This window comes from Poecilia reticulata, linkage group LG15, assembly GCF_000633615.1.
Source record: "Poecilia reticulata strain Guanapo linkage group LG15, Guppy_female_1.0+MT, whole genome shotgun sequence".
NCBI lineage: Eukaryota > Metazoa > Chordata > Actinopteri > Cyprinodontiformes > Poeciliidae > Poecilia > Poecilia reticulata.
In genome coordinates, this window is record NC_024345.1 from 22,050,934 (window position 1) to 22,076,059 (window position 25,126).

At 38.3% G+C, this 25,126-nt stretch overlaps 1 protein-coding gene and 2 long non-coding RNA genes across 8 annotated transcripts in view; 2 read left to right on the forward strand and 1 right to left on the reverse strand.

Annotated features, from left to right (window-relative positions):
- Positions 1 to 1,773, forward strand: part of emx2 (empty spiracles homeobox 2) — a 4,411-nt gene extending 2,638 nt beyond the window's left edge. The window contains exon 3 of the mRNA XM_008430043.2: positions 631 to 1,773. Within this exon, the coding sequence (XP_008428265.1) occupies positions 631 to 798 (168 nt within the window). The 3' untranslated portion in view covers positions 799 to 1,773. The remainder of the gene's footprint in view (positions 1 to 630) is intronic.
- A 9,995-nt stretch (positions 1,774 to 11,768) lies between these two features.
- LOC103477131 (uncharacterized) lies at positions 11,769 to 21,445 on the forward strand. The gene is made up of 3 exons (XR_535592.2): positions 11,769 to 11,875; positions 13,391 to 13,499; positions 20,816 to 21,445. It is a non-coding gene; the product is annotated as an uncharacterized LOC103477131 (long non-coding RNA).
- Positions 21,446 to 21,497: 52 nt separating this feature from the next.
- The window catches only part of LOC103477130 (uncharacterized), a 111,328-nt gene continuing 107,699 nt past the window's right edge, over positions 21,498 to 25,126 (reverse strand). For all 6 annotated transcript variants that reach the window (XR_535590.2, XR_535589.2, XR_535591.2 and 3 more), the window contains one exon: positions 21,498 to 21,798. This is a non-coding gene — a long non-coding RNA (uncharacterized LOC103477130). The remainder of the gene's footprint in view (positions 21,799 to 25,126) is intronic.

Sequence of the window (25,126 nt, forward strand, 5' to 3'; positions counted from 1 at the left end):
GGGGCTTTCTGCCGGTCATTGTTGAGGCCCTAACCTCATTTCACAAGGGCTTGGATTACTTTGTTTTGGGGAGGTGGAGGGGCTATGGATGAGAGAATGTTGCCTTTCAAAATGGAGGGCAAATTAACCAGTTAACCATTTTATGGGATAGTGGACACAAAGAGCGAGGCGCTGCTGTGTTTAAGCCGCTGTTTGAGCCCACCAGGCCGCCGTCTTTTGTCCGCTGGAGCCGAGGGGAGAAATGAACCGTCGCCTCCTTCAATTAGCCCCTCTGAAGGTTTATTAAACGCACCTCAGCGGCCATTTAGGAGTGACAAAGCAAAGCAGCGGATAATTTATCGATTTAGACGTCGGTATTGATTATTGGCAAATCCATTTAGAAGAGTGTGTTGACATCAGATACACGTTTTTGCCGATAATAAAAATGTCACTGTGAGGAGTATCATCATGCATGATGCATTTATATTTATTTTGCTCTTTGTTATAATTTGGTAATTTAATCTCTCCTTGAAATTTAAGCGCATTTTCCCTCTTTGCTCTCCTTTTTACGCACCGACCAATCGCGGGTTTATCTCCTGACACTGATCCGGCTTGTTTTCTGTCTCCCTCTTTTGTCCCGCTCCTGCTCAGGTAAAAGTGTGGTTTCAGAACCGAAGGACGAAGTTCAAGCGGCAGAAGTTGGAGGAGGAGGGCTCGGAGTCGCAGCAGAAGAAGAAAGGCTCGCATCACATAAACCGCTGGAGGCTGGCGACCAAACAGGCGAGCCCGGAGGAAATTGATGTCACTTCGGACGATTAAAAAAAAGAAAAGAAAAATCCAAAATGGGACTGACTTTCTCAGAATTATCTGAATGAAGGAGGATAAGGATGCGGGGCAGAGACTGTCGGAGGGTCAGATGGAGGAGAAACGGAGGCCGAGGCTGGTCCTGCTGCACGGAGCGGCTCTGTCGGTCCAACCGGGCCGGGAAGCTGCGCCTCAGTCCGCCTACCTGAACCCACCCCGCTCCACCACTACAGCCCTCACACCTCCACCTAATTTCCAATTTTTCTCCAATTCTTATTGGACGTTTGCACTTCAGAAGATTTTTTTTTTCACTCAAGAAACCAAAACACCAAACTACTTTCTTTTTTTTTTCTTTTTTCTTTTTTTTTTTGTAAAACTTGAAATGCATGGTTTAATATTTCCCCCCCGTAGTTCTTTTAATTTGACTAAAGAGGGAAAAAAGAAGAAAATTCAAATTCTTTTTCATTTTTAACTCTATTTTCCAGCAGAGAGATGTCGTGCTTCTTCCTTTCTACAAAGTGTGCAGTCTTTCCTTGATGATTCTCGTGTAAAAGTGATTGTGAAAACATATGAAGTAGCGGTCTTTTGATTTTTTTTTAAAGCAGAAGAAAACATTTTTTAATTATTTTTGTTTCTAAAAGGTGAATCAGAGCGCAGCAGTGAAAGGGAAGATATCAGGACGTTCCTTCAACCCAAAGCTTTACCAGAACCAGAACCGAGTCGCTCTGCAGCCTCCAGTCAGGACTCAGTGAAGGACTAAAAAAAACAAAAAGCAGAAAAAACAAACTTCAGGCACTGAACGTATTCCATGTACAGAAATGCTAAAAAGTTCCTGTTTCTGTTCAAACCTCCCCCCTTTTACAGAATGTAAATATTTTTTGTGTTTGTGTTAAGTTTGCTACAATTTTAACACAAAGTATACTTCCAAGAAGTATGTAATTGTCAATATTTTGTCAATAAAGTTTTATCAGTATGTCGCGCGCAGTACAATTGGATGACTTTTAATTGAAACCGCGCAGCCGCAGTAAATGAGGCTTCTGATGAGGAAATCGGGAAAAATGCGCAATAATTTGGCGCAGCTACAGTTTTTCTTTTCTTTCTCCATTTTGGAAGCGGGATGCTGCAGCGCGTCTTCAGACTGACTGCGCTGGTTTTATTTTTCGGGGGGCGGCTGCAGAGTCTGCTGCGCTGCAGCTACAAAGAGGCCCCCTGTGCAAGGCTTTTGTGGAAGTGCAAATCAGTTTGGGCAATTATCATGCGGGTAATATGAGGGGGGAAAGGGGATGCATTGCCCACTGGTCCACTTTAATCTCTTAATCCACGGATCCGAAGAGGAGGGGTGGGTTAGAGGAGGGGGGGGGCCTCGCTTGGACATAATTTAGTACAATCTGACTACCCCTCACGACGCGATAAGGGAAGGTTGCAGTGCGCCGCAAAATGGGATCTTTGTCTGAAAAAGTCTCCATCAGAACTGGAGCAGGAAACTGTTCATTAAAATCAAACAGAAACACAAAATCCGCGTTAAAAATATGAAAAAAAAAAATTCAACAACGATTGTTAGATTTTTTTTTCTGACTCTCCAGAAAACCTTTTTTTTTTTCTGTTTAATTGTTTTATGAATAGAAACGAGTGTTTTAGAGACACAAACGGGAATTCTTAATAATCGACCAACAGATTATAACAGCAATAAAAATGTAGAAAGAGACACAGAGAGGGAGAATACCATTAGCTTTAGAGAGAGAAAAAAACTAAAAGCTTTATTACAAACCCAGCTTTGAAATAGGGGGGATTAGAGGACTGAAAGGGTCCCACAATAGTTAGAAGAAAAGGTTTCATGCTAATGAGGTTAATGCCCTTTGTATCTCCGGACTCCACAACTTCATTACTCCTATCTCGGGCAACACGGAGCGGCTCAGAGCCTCACAATCCACTCGAGCTTTTCCCCACCCTGCCTATAAAGAAGGATTTGATAGCAGTCCTGTTCAAACTAGATAATTATATCTTTTCAAGTTGGAATTAAGATAAAGAAAGTGCAGTGGAGGCGGTGAGCCTTGATCCGCCGCAAACAAATTTGGCGCACAGCTCTCTCTGCTTACCCCCCCAGAAATCACCCTTTGTGCGCCTGTTTGGACACACAGGACAGGACGGAGTCCTCATTAGAGGCTGCTAAAATATGATTAAACACGTTTGAGTCTCATCTGGATTTTTTTTTTATAATTAGGCGGAAGTTGACAAAAAAATAGAGAACATTTTTAGACGTATTTTTGTTTTTTTAAAACGTCTTTAAAAGGCAATTAAATAGTTTTTTTTCTGAGAAATTGGAAAAAATATATATTTTTACAAACGTGCTCCAACTTAAAAGAAAAAAATCCTAACAACGTCTTCGAAAAAATAATTCAAAATTTCTAAACAACTTTTTAAATTCTGTTTAATATTTTTAATTATTTAAAAATATAAATAGGAAGTAAACCTTAATTCCACAGAAACTCTAAAAATAACCAAAATGGCATCTTATATTCGACATTTTTAATATTTTAGATGTAAATAAAATGGAGAAACCGCGTTACGATCATTAAGTGAAAAATTGAGCACAATAATTTGCTTTTCTTCTTTATTTGGTTTAAATCGTTGAAACATCTTTAAAACATTAATAATGGAGGAAACAGAAAACAGTTATTTTGCGCTTTTATAAATTTGGCGTAAATAAGTTTTACCTTCAAAATGCTAATAAAAAGAAAAGCGAAACTTTTAATGTTTTATAAACATTTTCTTCTTATTTTACATTTTCTAAAACAAAAAACAAAATTTTAAAAATAAAAATAATAAAACATTATACAAAATAAGTTGTATTGATAAACAGCGGTTATGTTTTAAATAAATAATAATAAAATCCAGACATTTGTAGCCATGAAGCGAAAATTCAGACATGAAAATCATTGAGTCAGAATTCAAACCGGAGCGCGCGCGTCCTGATGTGACACGTCAGATCCCACTCCCACGCGCTCGTGCTGTGGTGACCCGCCGCCAGCAGGTAAACTGCCCATAAAACCGAATAAAACACCCGAACTGAAGTTCGGACGTTTTGGATCTGCAAGGCCCGCTGCATTAAACATTTATCCCGCGACGTGAAATGATTATCCGGCCCAGAAACGAGTAGCCGGGTCCTATCGAGTGACCCCGCTGACCCAAAACCTCTAATCTGCAATTAGTAGGTATAATTACGTCCGCTGACACCGCTAATGTGAATAGTAGCCGAGGGAGGAATATGTGCGGAAGACAGGGTTCCTATCAGAGCGCGAAGTCAATAATTGATCGAGGTGAAATCTCTTTAAGATGGGAGAAGTGGCTTTTCAAAGGCTGGCTTTAGGAACGTTAGTCAACACGCGCTCCGTGGAGCGGATTCGCGTTTTATTCCACTGATCCCATCAGTTAGGGGATCCAATTGAAGGGTGGCACCTGCAGGCCGGCCCGTCACAATCACAAAGCCGCGTCAGGTCTAACCTGATCTGTCCTGTTTCACAAATTGCCTCTGAAATGGATCCATGAAAGGAGAGAATCCTCCCTACACAGCTCCTCTGGCCCTGACATAAGGTGCAGCGACAAATATACAAGCCTAATGAGCAATTACCGTCCAATCACTCTCCAAATAGCTTACATAATAATGAATTAAACATCGCAGCTTCGGATTCAGTTTCTCTCTTTATTATTAACAACGCAGGGAGGGAGGGGCGCCGGAGGCTGCGCGATGCGCGATGCGCCCTCATGATTATGTTTTCCAAACGCAGCAACTTCCACTTTAACATCGGCTGCAGTCAGCACTTATGATCAACTCAGCCTGACAGAAAGTCAACTGCGCAGATGCGGGATTAGTTTGATTTCATGTCGGATTTGTCGGCATCGCCTGTTTAAACGCGCGAAGATGAGGCGTTTAGGTGAACGTACGGCGGCCTGCTGCGTTCAATGACCCTGAACTGTAGCGTCATCATTCATAAGGGGGTTAAGAACAATATAGTCTCATTTAAATAACACTTGACCTTTATGTTTTCAGTTCTGATTTTAAACTTTAACAAGTAGCTTCTGGAACATTTCAGGTTTTCAGGGAGTTGAGGACGCAATCCTTCTTCTTCTTCTTCTCTTCTTCTGACTCTTCTGACTCTTGACGGTCCTCCATTGTTCATGTCATACATGTAATTTTTTAAATGTGTTCAAAGCCCAAAATCAATCAGTGCGCCATCAATTAGTTTACTATCATTTACAACCAGGAAGTCAAAGCGCTGGTTGTAAATAAATGTTTTCAATTTTCCTGCTGCTGTCCAGGAAACAAAAATTACATGATCAAATACCAAACAAAAGAAAGAAAGAAAGAAAGAAAGAAAGAAAGAAAGAAAGAAAGAAAGAAAGAAAGAAAGAAAGAAAGAAAGAAAGATGAAGCGGTTTTAATTACCCATGATTCTTAGCGCACAAACTATCGGTGAAAAAACAGAAATTAACCATAATAAATATGTGGATGGATTTTCATCAATATGTTTGAGTATAAATTACTATTATGCAAGTTTCAGTTAGTAAAATATTAAGTAGTTTAAAAATTACTGAATAAAATTTGCTGAATTTAACCAAATGTTTCTATAAATTAATATTAGAATAAAAATTTCAAAACATCTAGCATTTCTTCTAACTTTATATTTTACAATCAGATTCCAGCACAAAATCATTTTAATATATCTAAAAGGATTTTTCATTAATCTACGTTTGTAATTTACAATCTCAGATAAACTAGTTTAATAGTTAAAATGTTTTAAATCTAATCTAAAGTGTTGGTCAAACCACAGCTCGGACGTTTTCCTCTGAGTTCGCTATAAATCAATAAAACTTGTAATTTGTTGTAATATTTCACGTGAAAATGTCACAGTGTTGCTGAGAACAACTGCTGCGCTCAAAGTTCGTCTCTTTTTCCGTGTTTTTACTCCCTCTGCGGTGTTTTTATGAGACCACTGCACAGGTTTCTGGGTAAATCATGCAGAAACAGGCGACCAGGACGGCGCAGCTTTGATATTCAACCAAACCAGGATCATCATCTGCACCAAATGCAAAATAAAAACAGCAAGCAGGCAGACGTCACATCCTGCATCCTGCACAACCCAGAGACAGTTTTACCCTCAGTCCAGCTGAATGAAACTCAGCAGGGCTGATAATGTTACACAACGTTTAAAACACGCCAGGGAATTTTTAAAGAACCAAAGTTTTATTTCTGTCTTTAGGGTTTAAAATGAAACATAAACCTTTTTTTCCAGTAATGTTAATGTTTGAAGAAGATATTTACAACTTATTAAGACTTTTAGTCTCATTATGTTAAAGGAATTATTCTACAAAACAGCAGAAAAACTGCTACAAACTGAATTTGCGATGAAATTTTAGCTTTTTTCAAGTTTAAGCAGTAAAAATTATCACACACAGATTACAAAATTAAGTCTTCAGCTCTGTTTGAGTCTAATTAAGTTTATTAATTTAACATATTAACAAGGCAGTTCAAGATGAAAACCAGTTATAAAACAAGCAGTAAACATTACATTTTGTCAAATATACATTAAATATATTGATCAATGCTCCAGTTATTATAAATCAAAAGTAACTTTAAACATGGGGATTTAGCCTGGGGTCACATGATCAGCGTTTCTCCTGTTTTGCACTTTTCTGGAAGTTTGTTCATATATGTGGAGAGTTTATTGTTTTCTCATCAGACTTGTGTCACTGCTGCACTGAAAACCAAACGTCACTCAGCAGGCACATGCCACCCATTTACCTGCTTCTTCATGGCAGTCTGAACGACCCAATTTCAATCTTTTCACCTTCAAAAAACCCGGTTTGTGCCACGTCCAGATGTGGAACTAAATCAAATATGTGTGGGATTATTTTCAGAGCTTTTGCAGACTGAACAGCCATGCCGCATCATGGTGCAGAGTTATTACGTGTCATAATTCTGCAGCAGAAGAAGCCAGACGCTGTAAATCTGCATGTAAACAATGACTGAAAATGATAATTACGAACTTATAAAAGAGTCTGTGTCACTGAGAACCAACCACTCTCGGTTCTGACTCCACATCCAAACAGATTCACAGCAGAAGTTGCAGCTGATGCTCCACAACATGCTGTTGCTATTAGTTGTGTTTTCTCTCTTTTTCCTTCATCTTGTTTTGATCTTGTCAGCTGACTCCCACCGCTAAATAACTTTAAAATCAATCCAAAGATGGCGGCGTCCATTATTACTCCCATGAACAGATCGCTGCTGTGCGAGGGCTTCGTTCTTCTTCTGTTCTTGGGTTGTAAACCGTTCTCACAGAAGTCTGACTGCGGTTGCATTTAATTAGTAACATGAATAAAAAAAATGTGATTTTAGCAAAATAATAAATAAAAGCAATGGAATCGAGCGTCAATATTTGTATTACGAAGGCAGCCCAGTTCTTCAGAGACCCTACCATCGTTGGTACCCCAAACAGCTGAGCCCTCCAGGATAATTTTAAACTTAAACACAGATTTGTCACCAAAATTAAGTAGTTCACGCAAAAATATAACTATTACCAAAGATTAAATTTACAAAATTAAATATACTTCACTAAAATTTGATGTAACATGGTAAAATATTTACTTAGTTTGTTTAAAAGGGGGCCCATGTATGTTTTTGTTCTGTCATTTTTGTCTATTGCTTTTATAAATAACCCAGCTGTTTCTTAGCTATGAGTTAAATGTTTTTGCTGTCTGGAAAATGAGTCATTTCCAAAACTTTCTGATTGTTAAGTCACATTTGATGGGCATTATGGCGTTACCTAGCAACCCTAATGAAGCCCAGCCTATTATCTAGCAACCCACTCTGAATTCCAGCACGTTTGGTCAGCTGGTTTTACCGCTGCGCAATGGCTGCTGGAAACAACAAGCGCTGTGTTGTTGACTTACCATCCAGAAACCACTGAAGCTCTCTGGACCACACTGTCCAGAGAGCTTCAGGTCCTCTTGTTGGTTGTACAGGAGGCCCTACTAATGCTTGTCAAAGATGAACGGTTGCATAATTGTTCATCTGTTTGCAGACATTTTCAGCTGTGGGTGTAAATGTTGAGTTTATACAGCAGCTTATTTGGATTTAAAGCAACAAGAGGCCCTAAAACAACCCACAGGCAGAACTGAGCAGATTAAAATCTTATTTTCTAAACATGAATTTGTGCAAAAATGTGTGATGTTTTGCATAACCAATAGACAGAACCTAATTTGTTCAACGAAGCAAAGTAGGTTGCCCCTAAATTTACAAAATAAAACATACTTGTCTAAAATTTGATGCAAGATGGTAAAATATTTACTTAGTTAGTTTTAAAGTTAGAACAACAAACCTTGATGAGCTGAAATTATGTCTATACTTTAAAAATGACTGAACTGAGTTTTTACAGTGTGCTAACTGTTTCACTTTAGCTCTGCAGGTTTAGGAGCTTCACTGCTTACAGACACATATAGTATGTGGCTGAACTGGACCTGAACTGGACCTGCTCCCTGCACTGACCACACTGTCCAGACAGCTTCAGGTCCTCATTAGCTGCTTTCCTTCTGCAAACATCTCCTCTCACCGCATTAATATTCCTACCTTGTGTTTATTTTCTTTAATGATACCGAGGCAATTTGGCCTGTAATTTGCTGCAGCCTCATTTGCATATAAGTGTTTCCCCCCCAGTATATTCCAGCTCTGAAGAGAGTAATTGTCCAGGCGAGCCAACCAGCTCCTCCTGTGAAGCTCAAACCTTCAAACATTTCATAGGTTGGATCTGCAACCAGCATTCCCCCCTCTGCTCTCTAATGTGTAACACATGGCGGACTGTACACCTGATAAAATACCTCAGGGGCTCTGCAGTTTGGAAAATCCTCAATTCGCTCTCTAAATAAAACAAACAATGGCCTCGCTAAATATATAACACATGTCGGCTGAAGTATTTTTGCGTCTCTTGACCTTTGGGTCCCCTCGCTGCTCATCCTCGTCGTCATCGGCGCAGGACAGCGTCAGGAGAGTTCATGAGCTGCTTCTCCCTGGTTCTATGATCTTCATGTTTTTGTGGCTAAAAGCAGAGCTGGATGTGACGTAAACATGGAGGGTTTGTTGAGCAGACAGGTGAAACGATGGGCACCTGCTCCTCTGCTCTGAGCTTCACTGTGTCTCCCCCTCTTGGCGGCTGCAAGGCAGCAAAGTCTGACCCCCAAAGACACGAAAGATCAGGTTTCCTCTGGCCGAGCGACGGCATGTTGGAGGTCGACCAACTGGACACTGGATAACAAATAATAACAAAACGTTGAGTTTCGTGAACTGATTTCAATCATAGAGTCAGATTAACGTATTAAAACTACAGTGCTGCATTCTTAAAAATAAAAAATTAACTCCTCACTCTCTAATTTCACTGTTGAGCAAGTTAAGAACTCCAGTGTAGATTTCTATGAATTTGCATAAAAAGGAACCAGATCCCTTATGGCTGACTTCTCTGGTGTGGATGACACTTTTGTGTGTTTCCAAAAATAAATAAAAATAAACTAGGTACATAAAAGCATCTGAAATAAGTCAAACTTACTTTCATTTTGGGACAAATAATGATCCTAAATGTCAGAATACATCGATAAAACCATTCACAAACTGTTAAAATGTACTAAATAACTGTTCCTGCAAGTTTTTATAGCATTTAATATGTAAAATATGTTTTGCATATTTGTTGAAAGTGTCACTATGTCATGTGGTATGAGAGAAAATGTGTGAAAAAATTACAAACACTTAATTTGAAGAGGTGTGCATAAGACCAACATGACACGGCCATAAACATGACATAACTTAACACAAAGGAGTCTTCATGAATGTCTGACGTGTCATTCTGTAAATAATAACATTTTTATGCAAAGTTGCACTAAAAGTTGCATTAAAAGTCTCATTATTTGCTGAATGGGAACAGTTCTAAACAAATGAAGTCTTCTTCATGTTCATGTCATGTTTATGTCACGTCAATCTTTTCAAATCCTTCAAATAAAGTGCGTCCAAAAACGTTGGCTCCTCTGCCGCCTTCTCGCTGTGCTAACTAGAAACAACCAATCAGAGCCAGGAGGCGGGTCTTAGCGCTGTCAATTACAGTCTTGTGTGGCGCTGTTCCCACCTTGCTTTCTGCTATGCTTCAGCTAGCGTAGCCTGTTCTGAATGATAAAGTTAACATAGCCACCGATATCAGAAGATAAACGGTTTTTCTGTAGCAGTAAGTTGTCTCATTAGCACATTTAGCAGCGATAACATGAGGATGATTGACAGCAGTAAGACCCGCCTCCTGTTTCTGATTGATTTGTTTTTGGTCGGGGGTGGAGCATTTCTTCAGACAGCTGTGGCATCTCAGGGAGGAGGTGGAGGAAATGTAACTTTTCACACGTTTTCTGGTATAAACCTCGGTCTCAGTTCAGTTAAAGTGAACTCTGGTGCCATTCAAATGCTTATGTGAACATAAAGCGGACTGGAAACTTCTCTAAAAGCAGGAAGTGAACTACAGAGCAGGACATTCTAGGCAAAAGCAACAAACTACAACAAACATGTGAGTCTAGAACTAGCGGGAGAAAAGGTTTGTGGTCATTTACCAAAAACAAAAGAAAAATCCTGCAACCGCTAAAATCTGACACCACTTCATTTTAAACATTTTGTGAAGAAGGAAGTTGCATTCAGTGTCTTCAGATGTTTTCATGTCGTTTCCTTCAGCAGGTCTGGGTGTAAAACTCCCTTAGTCTCACCTGACCGCAGGTAAAGTCCAGGTTTACTGAACTCCACATGTTTTTGTTTGTGATTGTAGGACCGTGAAATTATTTTCCTGGTGTATCTGAACAGCAAGTTGGCGAGTCGTCTAATGGATGCCAAGGAGTCTGCCGTTCTCTAACCTTTGACCTTTTCTACCCCTTCTCTCTGTGGTTAGTCGTCTGCATTCATTTTCAGCCTTGTTAGTCTCAGTTAAAGTCAGTTTAACCTTTTTAATTATTGTTCTGACCATTTATATGTGGAGTTTTAGGCTAGAAGCCATTAACTAATGTTTGACGATTATTATTATTAACTAATGCTCTGCTGTCTTACCCATTTTGAGGAGCTTTTACAGGTCAGCACAGAAACAGAGAACAAACAGCAATGCGCACACATTCACACCAAGGGGGAATTTAGGGAGAAAAATTAACCTCCACTCATGTTTCTTGTTTTTGGGGGGAAGCTGGAGTATCCAGAGACAACACAGGAAGGAACTCCATGGACAGACTTCAAACCCAAGCAGCCAGAGCAATAAAACCTAAAACAAAAACGTCTTAGTTGCATTCATCATCGATGGATTTTTTTGAGGTGGCACCAATAAAAGAAAACAACAATTACTCCTTGAATGCATCACAAAACAGAATAAACTGAAAACATTCACTGACTTCAGGGAAACTTCTTTTTAACTTCACCTTATAAATTAAAGTGGACGTAATTTAGCAAGAACAAAATAACACACCAGATGTTTAAACGTGTTCTGTGCCAATTGATTACGTTTTGAAAATCTGTTTTTATTTATTTATGTTCACTCTGACCTTTCAACATGCTTCTATAAACCCGACTGGAACGCTGAAGCCAAAGTTGCAACAAGAAAATTTGACCTTTTTTGTGTGTTTTTGAGAGTTGTGGGGAGAAAGTTCAAGCTTCTTCGTGGTGAATTTTATTTTCTGACATGTTGACCTGCCTTTAGACAAAAATCTTACAGGTTTTAAGCAGAATTGGAGACACACCTGCACTTCATTAGCCTGTTTGAAAACAAGTCAAACCGAACAACAAAAACTAAACAAAGAAGCAGGAAAAATTATAAATCTAGTTCATAAACACATCTACACAATTAAATGGTCTGTAAAATAAAACATTTAGTACAAGGTAACTTTAAAGAAAATAAATAATACAATACAAAAACGAAAAACCTCCATTTTGTTTTACCCGGTGACCCAATTGATGACATCATAACCAAAACAGGAAGTGCCGGACCGGCCGCTGCCATTAAACACGTTCTGGCTGTAGCATCTAAAGAGACGAACAGCGGTGAGCATAAAAGAAACAAACATAAGTAATTTACAAAAATCTACCTATTAAACCAAAGAAACATTAAAATCAGCTGTTTTAGCGTTAAAAACAACAACAATGGAGGGAAACTGCAACCTAAAGCTGCCACAAACAAACCGGCGAGTGAAGGAAAGTTACAACAGCAATGTCTAAACTGAAGAATCATTAAATAAATTATAAATACGTTTTTAAAATGTGTAAAATCGACTTTTTTTTTTTAAGCTTTATATCATGTTATAATGTTGTCTTTCATCCTGCCTTGATTCTTTCATGTATGTTTGAGAAATCCTTTAATCTCCATGGCAACCAATGAGCTGTTCGCTAAAAATGTTAAAGGGTTAATAGCGGAGCGATGTTGTGATGACTTCCTGAAGGCGGAGTTTCTGTAGTTTTTAAAGAGACAGAGGCCCAATTTCAAGACGTTACATCACGAGGTCATAGTTAATATATATATTTTTATAATTACTGACATTAACTTGATTGTGCTATTAAATGTCACTCTGTGCCTGGAAAACACACAGACGATATGTTTTTATGTTTTTGATGATGGTGCTCATCAAATGTAACGTTTGTTACTGATTTGATCAATTTTATGATTTTGTGCTTTTATGATGTAAATAAAGCACTTTGAGCTGCCTTGTTACTGAAATGTGCTACACAAATAAGATCGATTAATTGACTGATAATGTAGCCTCTTTAAGGGACAATTGGTAAATAAATACAATCTGAACTATTTTTCCACAACGACAAGCTGCGTTTCTGTCAGAAACTTTGTAAATATTTTGCTAATAAAAAAACACAATTTTACTATTGTGGTGTTTCCATTAAATAAGAAATGAAATTAAAATCACATAAATAAGTTTCTTTATGCGATAAGTTCTGAAAAAACACGATCCTCCAACCACTTCCTGTTTTTCTCTTCTTCATGGTTTCCAGCAGTAGTAACATCCTGTTGTTGCTCATGTGACTCATGTGACATGAAAAATGTTTCCATTGCAGTTTTGCAAAATAAATAAATCTCAATACTGCCAAAAAAACACACAAACTCCTCATCCTAGCAACAAAACAAGTGTTTTTTGAAATTTCAGTTAAATTAATTTATTTTCAAAATGTCAAATTGCTCAAATTGAACCTGCCGTTCTTCACTTCAGGAGCTTCAACTTGAGTGTGACATGACTAATTTTCAAACAACAGTCTCAGAGGGGGTTGTGTGTGGCTCTGCTGTGTGTTTGTGTCCGAGCAGATGCTCTGTGACGGAGGGCATCAACCCATTGTCTCGACTTTCTGCAGGAAACTGCGATAAAACAGATCAATCTGTGGGTTTGTTCCAGCAGGCCGACTATCCTGCTTGTGGTCGGCGGCATTAAAGCGAACGCTGAGCACAAACAGCCGACTACCGGCTCAGTTTAGCACTGTGAGCTTTGAAGCTGTAACCTCAGCGCGAGCTCATGTGCAGGATGTGAGATTTCTTTCTCTTTTTCCGCCGGCAAACAGATGTTCCTGAATCAGACGTCTTAAAAACGGAGCGGCCATGTGTCCGAAACGTCCTGACGCCTCAGAGAGCAGGAGGTTCAGCTGGTTGACGCGTCAATGATTGGTGGAGGTAATTCAGGTTGTGACATTCATTATGGGCAAATGAACAACTTAGCAGCTCCACAGAGAAACTCACCCAAATTACACCTGCTGTTTGGTCACTCATAATGTTCTTTCTCTGAACCTCCACGCTTAGACATTGCAGGACGAAAAGACGGTGAGGTGGAGATTCACTGTTATTAATAGAAAAAGGAGGAAAAGGCCTCGAAATGATTTAATCTTTTATTGGACTAGCATGACCTCACACTGAAACGATAAAAAAAAAAAAAAGTGCTTTCAGCTTCAAATAACTATCTGCCACATTTGACAGTAATGTTTTCCCAGAGAGAGTCTCTCCTCAGACCAGAGGGGGACAAACTTTTTACCTCAGGGGACAAAACCGACAAGTTCAAAGTGATTTAGGACAAAAAAGATACATTTTCTAAAACTGTACAACATCCGAAACACTGAGACTTAAACCCACCTGGTTAGAGTTGCTTTTCCACCATAATTAATGAAACACAAACCAACATTTTGATGTGTAATGATGGCAAAAATGTCATGTTTTTATCTTTGACAGGACATTTTTGTGACGTAAAGCTTTTTGAACTTCCCTGTTGCTGAAATGTTAAAAATTTTATTTGATCATCTTGGGTTTTGTTCTTCAAAAACTTTAGTTTATTTAGTGTAGTTTGCTAAAAGTTCTCGAGTAAAAGTCACTGAATATTTACGAATTAAATTGAATTAATTTAGTATTTTATCTTGTAACTTCCATGTTTTGGAGGCTTTAATTTGTCTTTCTTGAAAATTTCACCGTAAAATTTGTTTAACTTCATCAACGCCGTTAAACCTGGAGCTGGAAAACAAGTTTGTGCCAGTTTTGTGTTTTGGTTGAGGGCCGCTCAAAATCACTTGGAGGGCCAGAAATGGCCCCCGAGCCGCACGTTGAACACCCCTGCTGTTGACGAGTCGAAGGATGCCACATCATTTATTATCTGATGGAATATTTCTGTTGATTTGGTCATTTTACCGCTGAAAGTCCCAAACACTGTCAGTTTTTTTCAGTTTTCCACCAGATTGAAACATTTTGTAGAAAGATTACCCAGAATTCCAAAGATTTAATGGATGATCAACATTCCCACAGCATCACGGATCCTCTGCCATGCTTAGCAGTGATGATGAGGTGCTTTTCTGTTTTACTCCAAGCTCACACGGCGTCCATCAGCGATCGGCTCAGTCTGACGTGATGAGAGGACAGAAACATCATCTTTATTTCATAGAGGCTGTGGTGATGCATCCCACAATGCATTGCACCACCAGCAGCAGGAGATGGAGAAAGCGGATGCAGGAAGTTGTTTTTTGAAACGATTTAATTTGGACCAAAAAATTCGTTTTAGGATGTTTAAGATGAGAACGTAAACATTTTATGTGTCGGATCTTCATCCGAGTTTCATTTGATTTAAACTTTTTACATAAATTAGACTTTAACAGCATGTTCTCATGTGTTTCCTGTTTTTAAGCCTGTTTTCATCTCTTTTATAACCCAAGGAAAACAAGAAGCCAGTGGATTACAACATAAACCTTCTTTAAGGTTCTGATAAAGAAAGATCTTTAACACATTTTTATTCATATCACAATAAAAATAAATACAATTACAATAAAACAACTCACTTCAAAGTCAATATGATTAAAAAACAAAACAAAAAAAATGCAAATTCTCCCAATTAGTGTAAAAAGAGAAGGACAAAAGAAATGTGGTTTTTTAAAATTAAATTTTCAAAGTTGCAGTACTCATGGTACTATCAATTAGCATCCATTATTTCTCAAAATGTATTTTATTTTTCCACAGAATCAAGTTGGATTTCTGTAGATTTCTTGGTGTGAGCTCACACAGCTGGAACCAAACATACATTTATCTTCAGAAGAGACACCAACAGCTGCAGACGGCACCAAAAATATTCCCACAACCAAACATTCATGCATTTTCAATTAATTGAGTGTAAATGTGAAATATTTAGGACGCTACTGTTGGAAATTGACTAATATAAACCTTCCCTCGCTTTCTAATCAGAAAACCTAGCTGGCAATAAAAGGTGAATTTATTTTACACATCTTTACCGGCGGTTTGCAGTGAGTGCTGCATCTGGAGCGATTTAAGCTTTGAAGTCTGACCAGGAGATGGTTAAAACCTCTCCAACATGGACATTTGTGCAGCACTCCATTATGCATTAAAGCTGCGCGCTTCACCTGGCTCTAACTGGTGCTAACTCTCACCAGTCCAGCATATAATTGCATGCAGTGTGAACATATGAACCCTAAATGCATGCAAACCCGCAGAAAGTGAGTGGCAGTCGGCTTTGAAGCCGAGCGCGATGTGCGATGGTCCACACACCTCCTCAAATGAATAATCTGGAGCAGCAGCCCCAATAAAACAGGGTGGGAAACATAAACGAGGTAATGTGTGTCTTCTCCCGCCAAATTACCGCTCAGGCTGAAGCCGCAGCCGCCACGGCGTCCGCCGGCTGTCCCGTGTGTTTATAAGCGAGGTATAATGGTGGCAGGAGTGCTGCGGGTTGTTTTGTATTTGGAGGTGAAGACACGGCGAATCGGAGCCTTCACACATGAAAGGCAGCAGCAGGTCAATTTAATTCTCTGCCTCTCTTTCCTGGATCTCGCTGTCCTTTTAGAGCGACTCCAGAGGCTAGTTAAAAGGTGTCTGATTCTCACCATGAATCTAATTAGATCTCTGACGAAGGTCTTAACATCTCCTTTAAAAAAAAGAAGTGGTACGGTTCTAAAGCATGCACACACACACACACACACACACCTCGCCCCCTGTGCACCTTGGCCTGAGCTGTCCCCGGTTCGCTCGGTTTTTTTGGAGGAAAACAAAGTCCTTCAGGCTAATGAAGTTTGTAATTAAGGAGATTCTGTCAGGCTGACTGAGTAATTAGGACGAGGTTTCTCAGGGGTGTTAATGGTGGTCAGGCTCAGCGCAGCTAAGGAGAGTTTCATACCTCACAAGGAAAGGAAAGGCAGTAAAACTGGGCTACTTTTGTCACTCTTTGCTTAAATTAAACCGTATTTTGGTTGAAGACTTTGTCTGAAAAATATCCACCAATCCTTCCAGTTTTTCTGGAAGATTAAACACATTTTACCATCAGTATCACCAGCTGCATCCACCACTGACTGTATGAAGGCACAAACATAAATTCGCTTCAAGGAAACAAGCCAATTTCTTTACTGTGATGAGGTTTGTGTTTTTTGGGGGTTGTATCTATATTGGTTTATGTCCAAACACTGCAATGGAAACGTTGTTTTCACAAGATCAACACCCGGACGTTGCCGCTGGCGCAAACCACAAAGAAGAAGAAAACAGGAAGTAGATGCTGGATGACGGGGCAGCGTGTTTTTAATGACTTATTCAGGTGTGACTTTCATTTATTTTAATGGAAACAAAGCAATTGGAAATTTGTGTTTTTTTGAGCAAAATGGTGAACATTTTGTGCTAATTTCTAATAGAAACTTTATTATTGTTCTCTTTGGGAAACTTTCCTTGTAGCAGGTGGGAATCATTAAACACAGACACAATCACACAGCATTGATAAAACAGTAAAAGGTCCATGAAATATCAGCACAAATATCAATAAACAGGTTAAACAACCACCTAATAATAGCAGCTTTTCCATTTGCAGTTTATAATTGGTACTTTTGTAGATACAAAATGTTTCCTAAGTGATAAAACTCTCCTGCTAAATCATGAATTAACTGTAATTGATCTCAGGTTTTGGGTTCAGGCTTTATAAACCATCTTCTATCATTTTCTGGAAAACTGTTTTGGGCGTTTACATCCCTGCAAAAACACAAAATCTTACCAAGTATTTATGGTTTAGTTTCTAGTGCAAATATCTCAGTTCACTTTAAATAAGACAAAACTTTTAGGTAACTTTCCAACAAGACATTTCAGCTTGTTTTCAGTAGGTCATTTCTTATTATTGATGTGAACGTTCTTGTTTCACAACCGTAGCAACGGTAGACAAGCTCAGCCCGTCACCCAGCAACCGAGTTGCTAGTTCCTCTGGCAGAAAACTTACCGACAAACAAGACATGTTTCCATGTTATAAATGAAATAATTTGCCAATGCGTATTCACATATTCATCCTATCTTCTGGTTTTAGTATTATGTGACAGACTCAGATCCAGCTGCTTCTGCCTCTCAGCTTCACTGCTAGTCGGTTTTGACCCATTTCTCCTCCGTAAACGGAGGAAACTTGTCCGGAAAGTTAACATTTGGTCTCATCTAACCAAACCTTTTCCTCTCACTGCTTCATGGGATTGTCCAAATGCTGCACCAACTTTTAAATGAGCTTTAGCGTTGTTTTTCTTCAGCAGTGGAGTCTTCTACTGTGAGTTTAGATCATAGAGTTGATGTTCGTTACTTATTGGTTTCTTTAAAGCTATTATTATATTTGCTATTCTAATTGGTCTTTGGTTCTGGAAAAGCTGGAGATCTAATAAAGCCAATAGAACCACTTCATCTGCAAAAAGCAGAGACCAAATATAGATAATCGATTAGAATAAAACAAATTATATTTATCGTTAGTGATAGGGAAATTTAATCTTTTTGCACCTCATGCATTCAACACTTCTTTTTGGCGTTATCTCATTTTAACAATAAATTCATGGACTAATTTAGTTACATCCGGTGTCAATTTTCATACCAACAGCTGCATCAGAAATATATTTTGCAAAAGAAAACTGGCTGTACTATCAAACAAAATTAAAAAATAAGAAGAACCGAGTTTTAAAGCTCCCCTTTCGTCCTTATTTTCAAATTGAAACTATTTCTCCTCCATTCTGACATTCCAGACATACTTGCGCTCAGTTTTATTCACATCTGCGCATAAACGCATTCCCACACATAGATCTAAATAAACAGGCGTACAGACTCTCCAGCTAGGACAGTACATCTTGTTTAATGCTCTTTTTCTCCCTGAGAAATTCATGCAGAACATTTGCAGCGTCGTCAAAGATCAGAAACACATGGCGGTCGACGTTAAAACCGTTTAAGATGTCCATCTCGCTCGTCTCTTTCAGATTATGTTTATACATCTTAACAGGAAACACGGCTGCATCTTCAACATGACTAATTCAGCACAGATCTCTGATGCGTTATGAAATTTAGATGTAATCTGAAGCAAATGGCTGCGGGACCGGACCGCGCGCCGCGCTCGGTGAAGACATCTCCGTTCTAATTATCACATTTATTTCAGATTGGTTGACTGTGTGGCTGATAAAGAAAGTTCACCTGGCCTCAATTAACTATATTTATCTGAGATTATCCCTCCATGAGATTTGAGCTCTGGTAAAGAGGAAAAAAAAGATTAGCATTATTAGGAGTCGCATGTGCAGGATGAATACATTTCCAGACAAAGTGACAGCTCATGAGGAGGAGAAATTAAATCAGCGAAGGTGGAGAAAAAAGGAAAGTAGCATGTGTCTTAAGCCTTATTAGCTGCACACATTTCTGCTTTTAAATCACTCTGCCTTTCACCAACAAGGTGTTTTCATTTGAAAATTAAATCTGATAATAATCCACTATTAAATGTATAAAAGTAAGAGAGCCTGAAGATCAAAGATACACTGCAAAAACACAAAATCTTACCAACCATCTCAGTCTAGTTTCTAGTGCAAATATCTTTTAGTTCACTGGAAATAAGACAAAACTCACAAGTAACTTTTCAGAAAGGAGAATGTTTTATGGCAATAATTCCTTTATGTTGATGAAAAAGAGGCAGATTGTTTCACTTGCAACATGGGAAAATGTGTTATAAGTGAAATAATCTGCCAATGAAACTAGTATTTTTTTTATAAATATAAAATTATTGACTTAAAACACTCTACTATATCTTGCAGAAAAGTTACTTATAAGTCAGTTTTGTCTTATTTCAAGTATACTAAGATATTTTCATTAGAAACTGGAAATACTTTTTGTGTTTTTGCAGCGTATAGTGTTTGTGTGTATTATCTGTTCATAAATAAATATAACAGTTTATTTTACTTCTGTTTGTAGAAATAAAGGTTGATGAAGCAGTAAATTTTATTTCTAATGTTTGGGAAAAGAGCAGTTCTTACCTGATTGCTTCTTGATTTAGAAAAATAAACGTTACACTCATTAAAGTACAAAAAACATATAAATGGAAGAATATAACAAAAGAAAGATGGTAAACGCAAAGGAAATTTAGATTTTACTTTTGGTTTTGCTTCATTAAAAGTAAATATAACCCATTTATTATTCAGTCTTGTTGATTTGTGGCTTAGAAAATGTTCTTATAAAAATAATTGAGTCAAGAAATTAAGCAATTTAGGAACCGCAAGTCAGAACCAGAGACCAGATTTAGGGAACCGTAAAAAGATAGTTTTTCAAAGAGAGAGAGAGAGAGAGAGAAAGAAAGAAAGAAAGAAAGAAAGAAAGAGAGAAAGAAAGAAAGAAAGAAAGGAAGAAAGAAAGAAAGAAAGAAAGAAAGAAAGAAAGAAAGAAAGAAAGAAAGAAAGAAAGAAAGAAAGAAAGAANAAAGAAAGAAAGAAAGAAAGAAAGAAAGAAAGAAAGAAAGAAAGAAAGAAAGAAAGAAGGAAAGAAAGAAAGAAAGAAAGAAAGAAAGAAAGAAAAAGAACAAACTGTTACTGAAAAAAATATTCTGCAGAAAGCATCAGGAAAACTAAACCAACAAATGATCCAAAATAAAACTGTAATAAGTTTCTGTATTTAGCAAAACAGAAGATTTGAATTTTCTTAAAGCTAAAAGTAAAAATTCTGACAAATAATCACTTTATCAAAGTTGACTGTTTATATAAGAAACCATCAATTTAGTTATACTAACTTCACGTTTAGGAGTTTTTTTCCTGCGCTGAACTTTGTACTTTAATAACTTCAGTAATTTTATTATGAAGTTTCACTACTTTTCAGTAAAATGTCTGGATTTTGTACCTACTGAATGAAAAACAAACATGTTAAACCAAAACCTCACCAGACTCAGACCTGCAGTTTCTGTTAAAGTTTCATGAGTTTTTTATTTAAAGAAACTGATTTGGAATTTTTTTTTATTTTGCCTCATTTTCATATTTTGTATTTGAATGAATTATTGTCATTTTGATCTTGGAAATACCAAAATGTCCACATAATCTCATATTTTGCTCTGTCTGATGTTCTGGTCAGTTGGTACTCGGGTCGCCTTTTTTCACTATGTTGTAGTTTAATGTCACTTTTTCTAAACTACATATAAAGTTGTAGTTTTTAAGCTGAGTGTGGTTTGAGAAAATGTGCTGTATCCTCTGTCATGTTTGCAGGTGGGACCTGGATGTGTCCTGCTGTGAGGCACAACACCTGGGATTTGAACCCGTGACCTCGCTGTGAGTGCTGCTGATGAAGCCTCGCGGTCACCTGCAGGATCAGCGCCGACAGACAGACCCACAAGTCTTCATTTCCTGTTTCGCCTTAAACCAACTATTTCCAATCTTTGGGAAAAAAAAATGCTACCTGTTTTCAGGTAATATGATAAACAAACACGGAGGTCAGCAAAAGGTCAGATTTTAAAATCCAGGAAGGAGACGGGTATCCAGATTTAAAGCGACATCACTCCCATTTTTATCACCGGTTTTTCAGTTTTCTTGTGGATTCCCCTCACAGACAAAAAGCATTTAGAGCATGTGTCAAACTCAAGGCTCGGGGGCCAAATCTAGCCCGCTGTAGGTTTTTATGTGGCCCTCTAGACTGAATTACATCAATAAATCCCTCCAGTTTTCCACAAATCTGCAAAATTCACACAGAATCAACAAATCTCCACATTTTGTTCTGCAAATTTTTCTCCAAATTGGTCAAAACGTTGAGTTTAAATCACCTCAGATTTACTTAACGTCAAGTAACAAGAAGTCACATGTAACATCAAACATTAGTGCAAATATCATAAAAACTCCTCACAAATGTCTAAATTGATCGCAAGCCCCCCACCCCACAAAAACAATCACAAAATCCAGGAGGAACATCTATTTATTGAAACTTTAACAGTTTAATGGGTTTTTATCAAGACATTCTGGCCCTTTAAGAACGTTCAGATTTTTGATATGGCCCAAAATGAAAGTGAGTCTGACACACTGACGGCTCGTCAGCCTCCTCACAGGTTGAGGAGAACAGGTGTTTGCCCGCTCCAGGCGGACCTGCACGGACTTCCTCACACATCCGTCTTCAGCCAAATGGCTCGGAGTGGAGGCTTCGCCCTGCCCATCCCTCATCGTCCAGCGTGACCTCGCTCTCCTCCGCGCTGCAGGCAGGGCTGCAGATAAAGACGAGGAGGGAAAAAAAGCTGAAAAACGGCTCTTGGAATCCTAAATATTAGCGGTTGTAAATCAGCCCCCAGTGGCCTATGAATAGCAATTATCTTTTTCACACTAATAAATCCGCCTCTTTGCAGATAAGATGGTTTCCTTCCCTAACCTGCAGTTAAAAAACAGCGCTGGGTATTGAGCAAGCAGAAGATGGGAGGAGTGCAGCAAATAAATGAGAGCTATTCAGCTGTGGATTACACTGCGGGGAAAAAAACAGCCTTTTGTGCTGAGACTGAACAATATATCACGTATGACCTGAGAGGGGAAACTGTGTACGATCACAGGACTCGAGGAATTCAGATGATATCAGGAAGCAAACTCTTATCAGCTTTTATCAATACCTGCTAAACACGATTCAGTTCAGCGCACGGCGACTTGATTTCCTGAGAACGTCTCCGAACAGAGGCCTGCGAGGCAGCAGAGGGAACGATAGCGAGGTTACACCAATCTGATACGGACGTTCTTTGATTCTTATCAGCAGTCGAGGTTTAGCCATTAGAGTCTGTCGGCTGCTTAAAGGGAAAGCCGGATGTTTACAAGCGAGGTTAAAGGGGCGGTGTCATGGAAAAACTGAGCTTCACATCGTGTTATAATGTCGTTCCCACGCCAAAAACATACCTGTGGTGTTGCTTTGATTCTCTCATGCATGTTTGAGAAATTCTTTAATCTCCATGGCAACCAGTCAGCTGAGCTAAATGCCTGGGTGGACTTAGCCCCGCCCTCAAGACGAAGCTCCTCCTCAGAGCAGGGTCAGAACTGTAGTTTGGCTTTATTTTGTTATTTTTTGTTTGTTTGTTTGTTTAATTCAGTTAGTTTGTATTAGTTTTAATTGTTAGTTATAGTAGTAACTTTAGTTTCTTTTCATACTTTTGGTTAAATTTTAGGTGCAGATTTTAAAAAAAGTAAAGTATTGTGATTATGTAAACATCGATAAGGTACTTAATACAATAATTTATAGATAATTATTGTATCTATAATTTCAGTATGTTTTAGTTAGTTTCATAAACATACAATGTGGCTCTGGTATTAATGACTGTTTTTATTTATCTCACTAAATGAAAATGTTTTCGGTTATTTTGTTAGATGAACTTCCTCAGAGCTGCAGTTTTCAAGCTTCGGTGACTCCCCCACTCAGCTCCTTCAGACTAGCCAGCAGCAACTAGCAAACCTGGAGGAACTGCATTATAGGAGCTGCTTCTCAGAGCAACGCTGATAACAACGTTAAAGGGTTAATAGAGGAGCCATGCTGAGATTACTACTTAAAGAGACAGAGGCCCAATTTCAAAATTACGAAATCAAATTTGTTTTAAGTCATATTTGATAAATATTTATTGAATGCTATATATTGTCAATCAACTGTGCTACTAACATTTTAGCGGTACAAACGTTTTTTATGAAGGGGAGGGGCAGCTTGCTCTCTGGTGACCTGGAAACTATTTTCATTTTTTTAAATCTTAGAAATTGTAAAAGCACAAATGAAAATTTTTGCCACACAAATATTTGACACCATTTTTGTGTTTTCTGTTTCCAAGAGTTTGTGCCCTTCCAGTTCCCCTCACTATCCTCTGCAGGGCCACATAATGCGTCTGGAGCGCCACGCTGACATGCAGCCGTCGCCACCGCAGGGAGTCACTTCCTGTGGACCCCTGCGCTCCGGCGGGATTTAAACGACTTAATGGTCATCATCTAGTTGGGAGAAAAACACAGCAATCAGCAGCTTTTCTCCGTCGTTGAGGCGACTGAACTCCTATTCCAAGGAAGAGACTCGAGTTAACCTCATTAAGCTTGCTCACACACCAGATACATAATTATCCCTGAGAGGATAGCAAGTGCTAATACAAATTAGAAAGATAATTAAGCTACTGAGACTGGCCATTGCATCTCCCAGAGCTTTAGACCTACACAGCCATTATAGTAAATTAGAGCCGTTGTTTACAGTCAGAAGCAGAGCCTTTTACCGGTGGCCATGTTTGTCAGGCCTGCTGGATAATAACCGCTGGTCTCCACTCAGATATTTATCAAAGTTTATAAGCAAATCAGGTTTCACTCCAGCTTGGGGAGAAAAATACTGAAAGAAACGCGTCTGTTTGAGAATGTTCACTGCAAAAACACAAAATATTACAAAGTATTTTCATCTGGTTTCAAGTTCAGATATGTTCGTTTACTTGAAATAAGACAAAACTAACTTACAAGTGATGTTTGAACAAAGTATAGGAGCTTGTTTTAAAGGGGCAGCATTATGTAAAATCAACTTTATGTCAATCACAAAAACAAACCTGGAGTGTCGCTTTGATATGTTTATGCATTTATGAGAAATCCTTTAATCTCCATGGCAACCATTCAGCTGCAAAACGCCTGGGTGGACCTAGCTCCGCCTTCAAGACGCTGCTCCTCCCAGACTTAGCTCCTTCAGACTAGCCAGCAGCAATTAGCAAACACCAGGTGGAACATTATAGTAGCTACTTCTCAGTGAAACGCTGGTAAAAACATTACCAGCGTTTCACTGCCATGTTATGATGACTTCCTGAAGGTGGAGCTGGGAGTTTTAAAGAGACAGAGGCCCAATTTCAAGGCGTTAAATTACAAAGTCAAATTTGTTTTAAGTCACATTTGATAAACAAACAACATTTATTAACAACTGGAGGTAACACTGTTACTTGTTTATCCTATATAATGGCAAGATGTGCCTGGAAAACATTAATACTACCTTAAAACTGATGAAAACTACTCAATATTAATCAATATTAAGGAGTTATTTATCTAAAACGAGCTCAGAAAAGTTACTTGAAATGTAGTTTAGTCCAGAGGCGGGTAGAGAACTTCAAAATATTACTCAAGTAAGAGTAGCATTACTTCAACATATATTTACTGAAGTAAAAATAAAAAGTAGCAAGAGTAAAAAAAAGTATTTGGTATAAAGTTCACTCAAGTACTGAGTAACTGATCAAATTATCAATAATTTATTATTTAAAAATTACCTCATCAGATGAGCCAAAATATAAAGTTATGTAGAAATGTTGACGATAATTCATATAAGTAATGAAAAATTACAAAACCAGGCAAAATAAAAATATTTCCAAATCCGTTTCTTTCCATAAAAAACTTATGAAACTTTAATGAAAACTGCAGGTTTGTGTCTGTGCAGGTGAATTTCGGTTAAGACATGTTAGATTTTCATTCAGTCGGTAGAAAAATCCAGAAATTTTACTCAAGTAAGAGAAGAAATACTTCATAATAAAATTACTCAAGTAAAAGTAAAAAGTGCAGCAGAGCAAA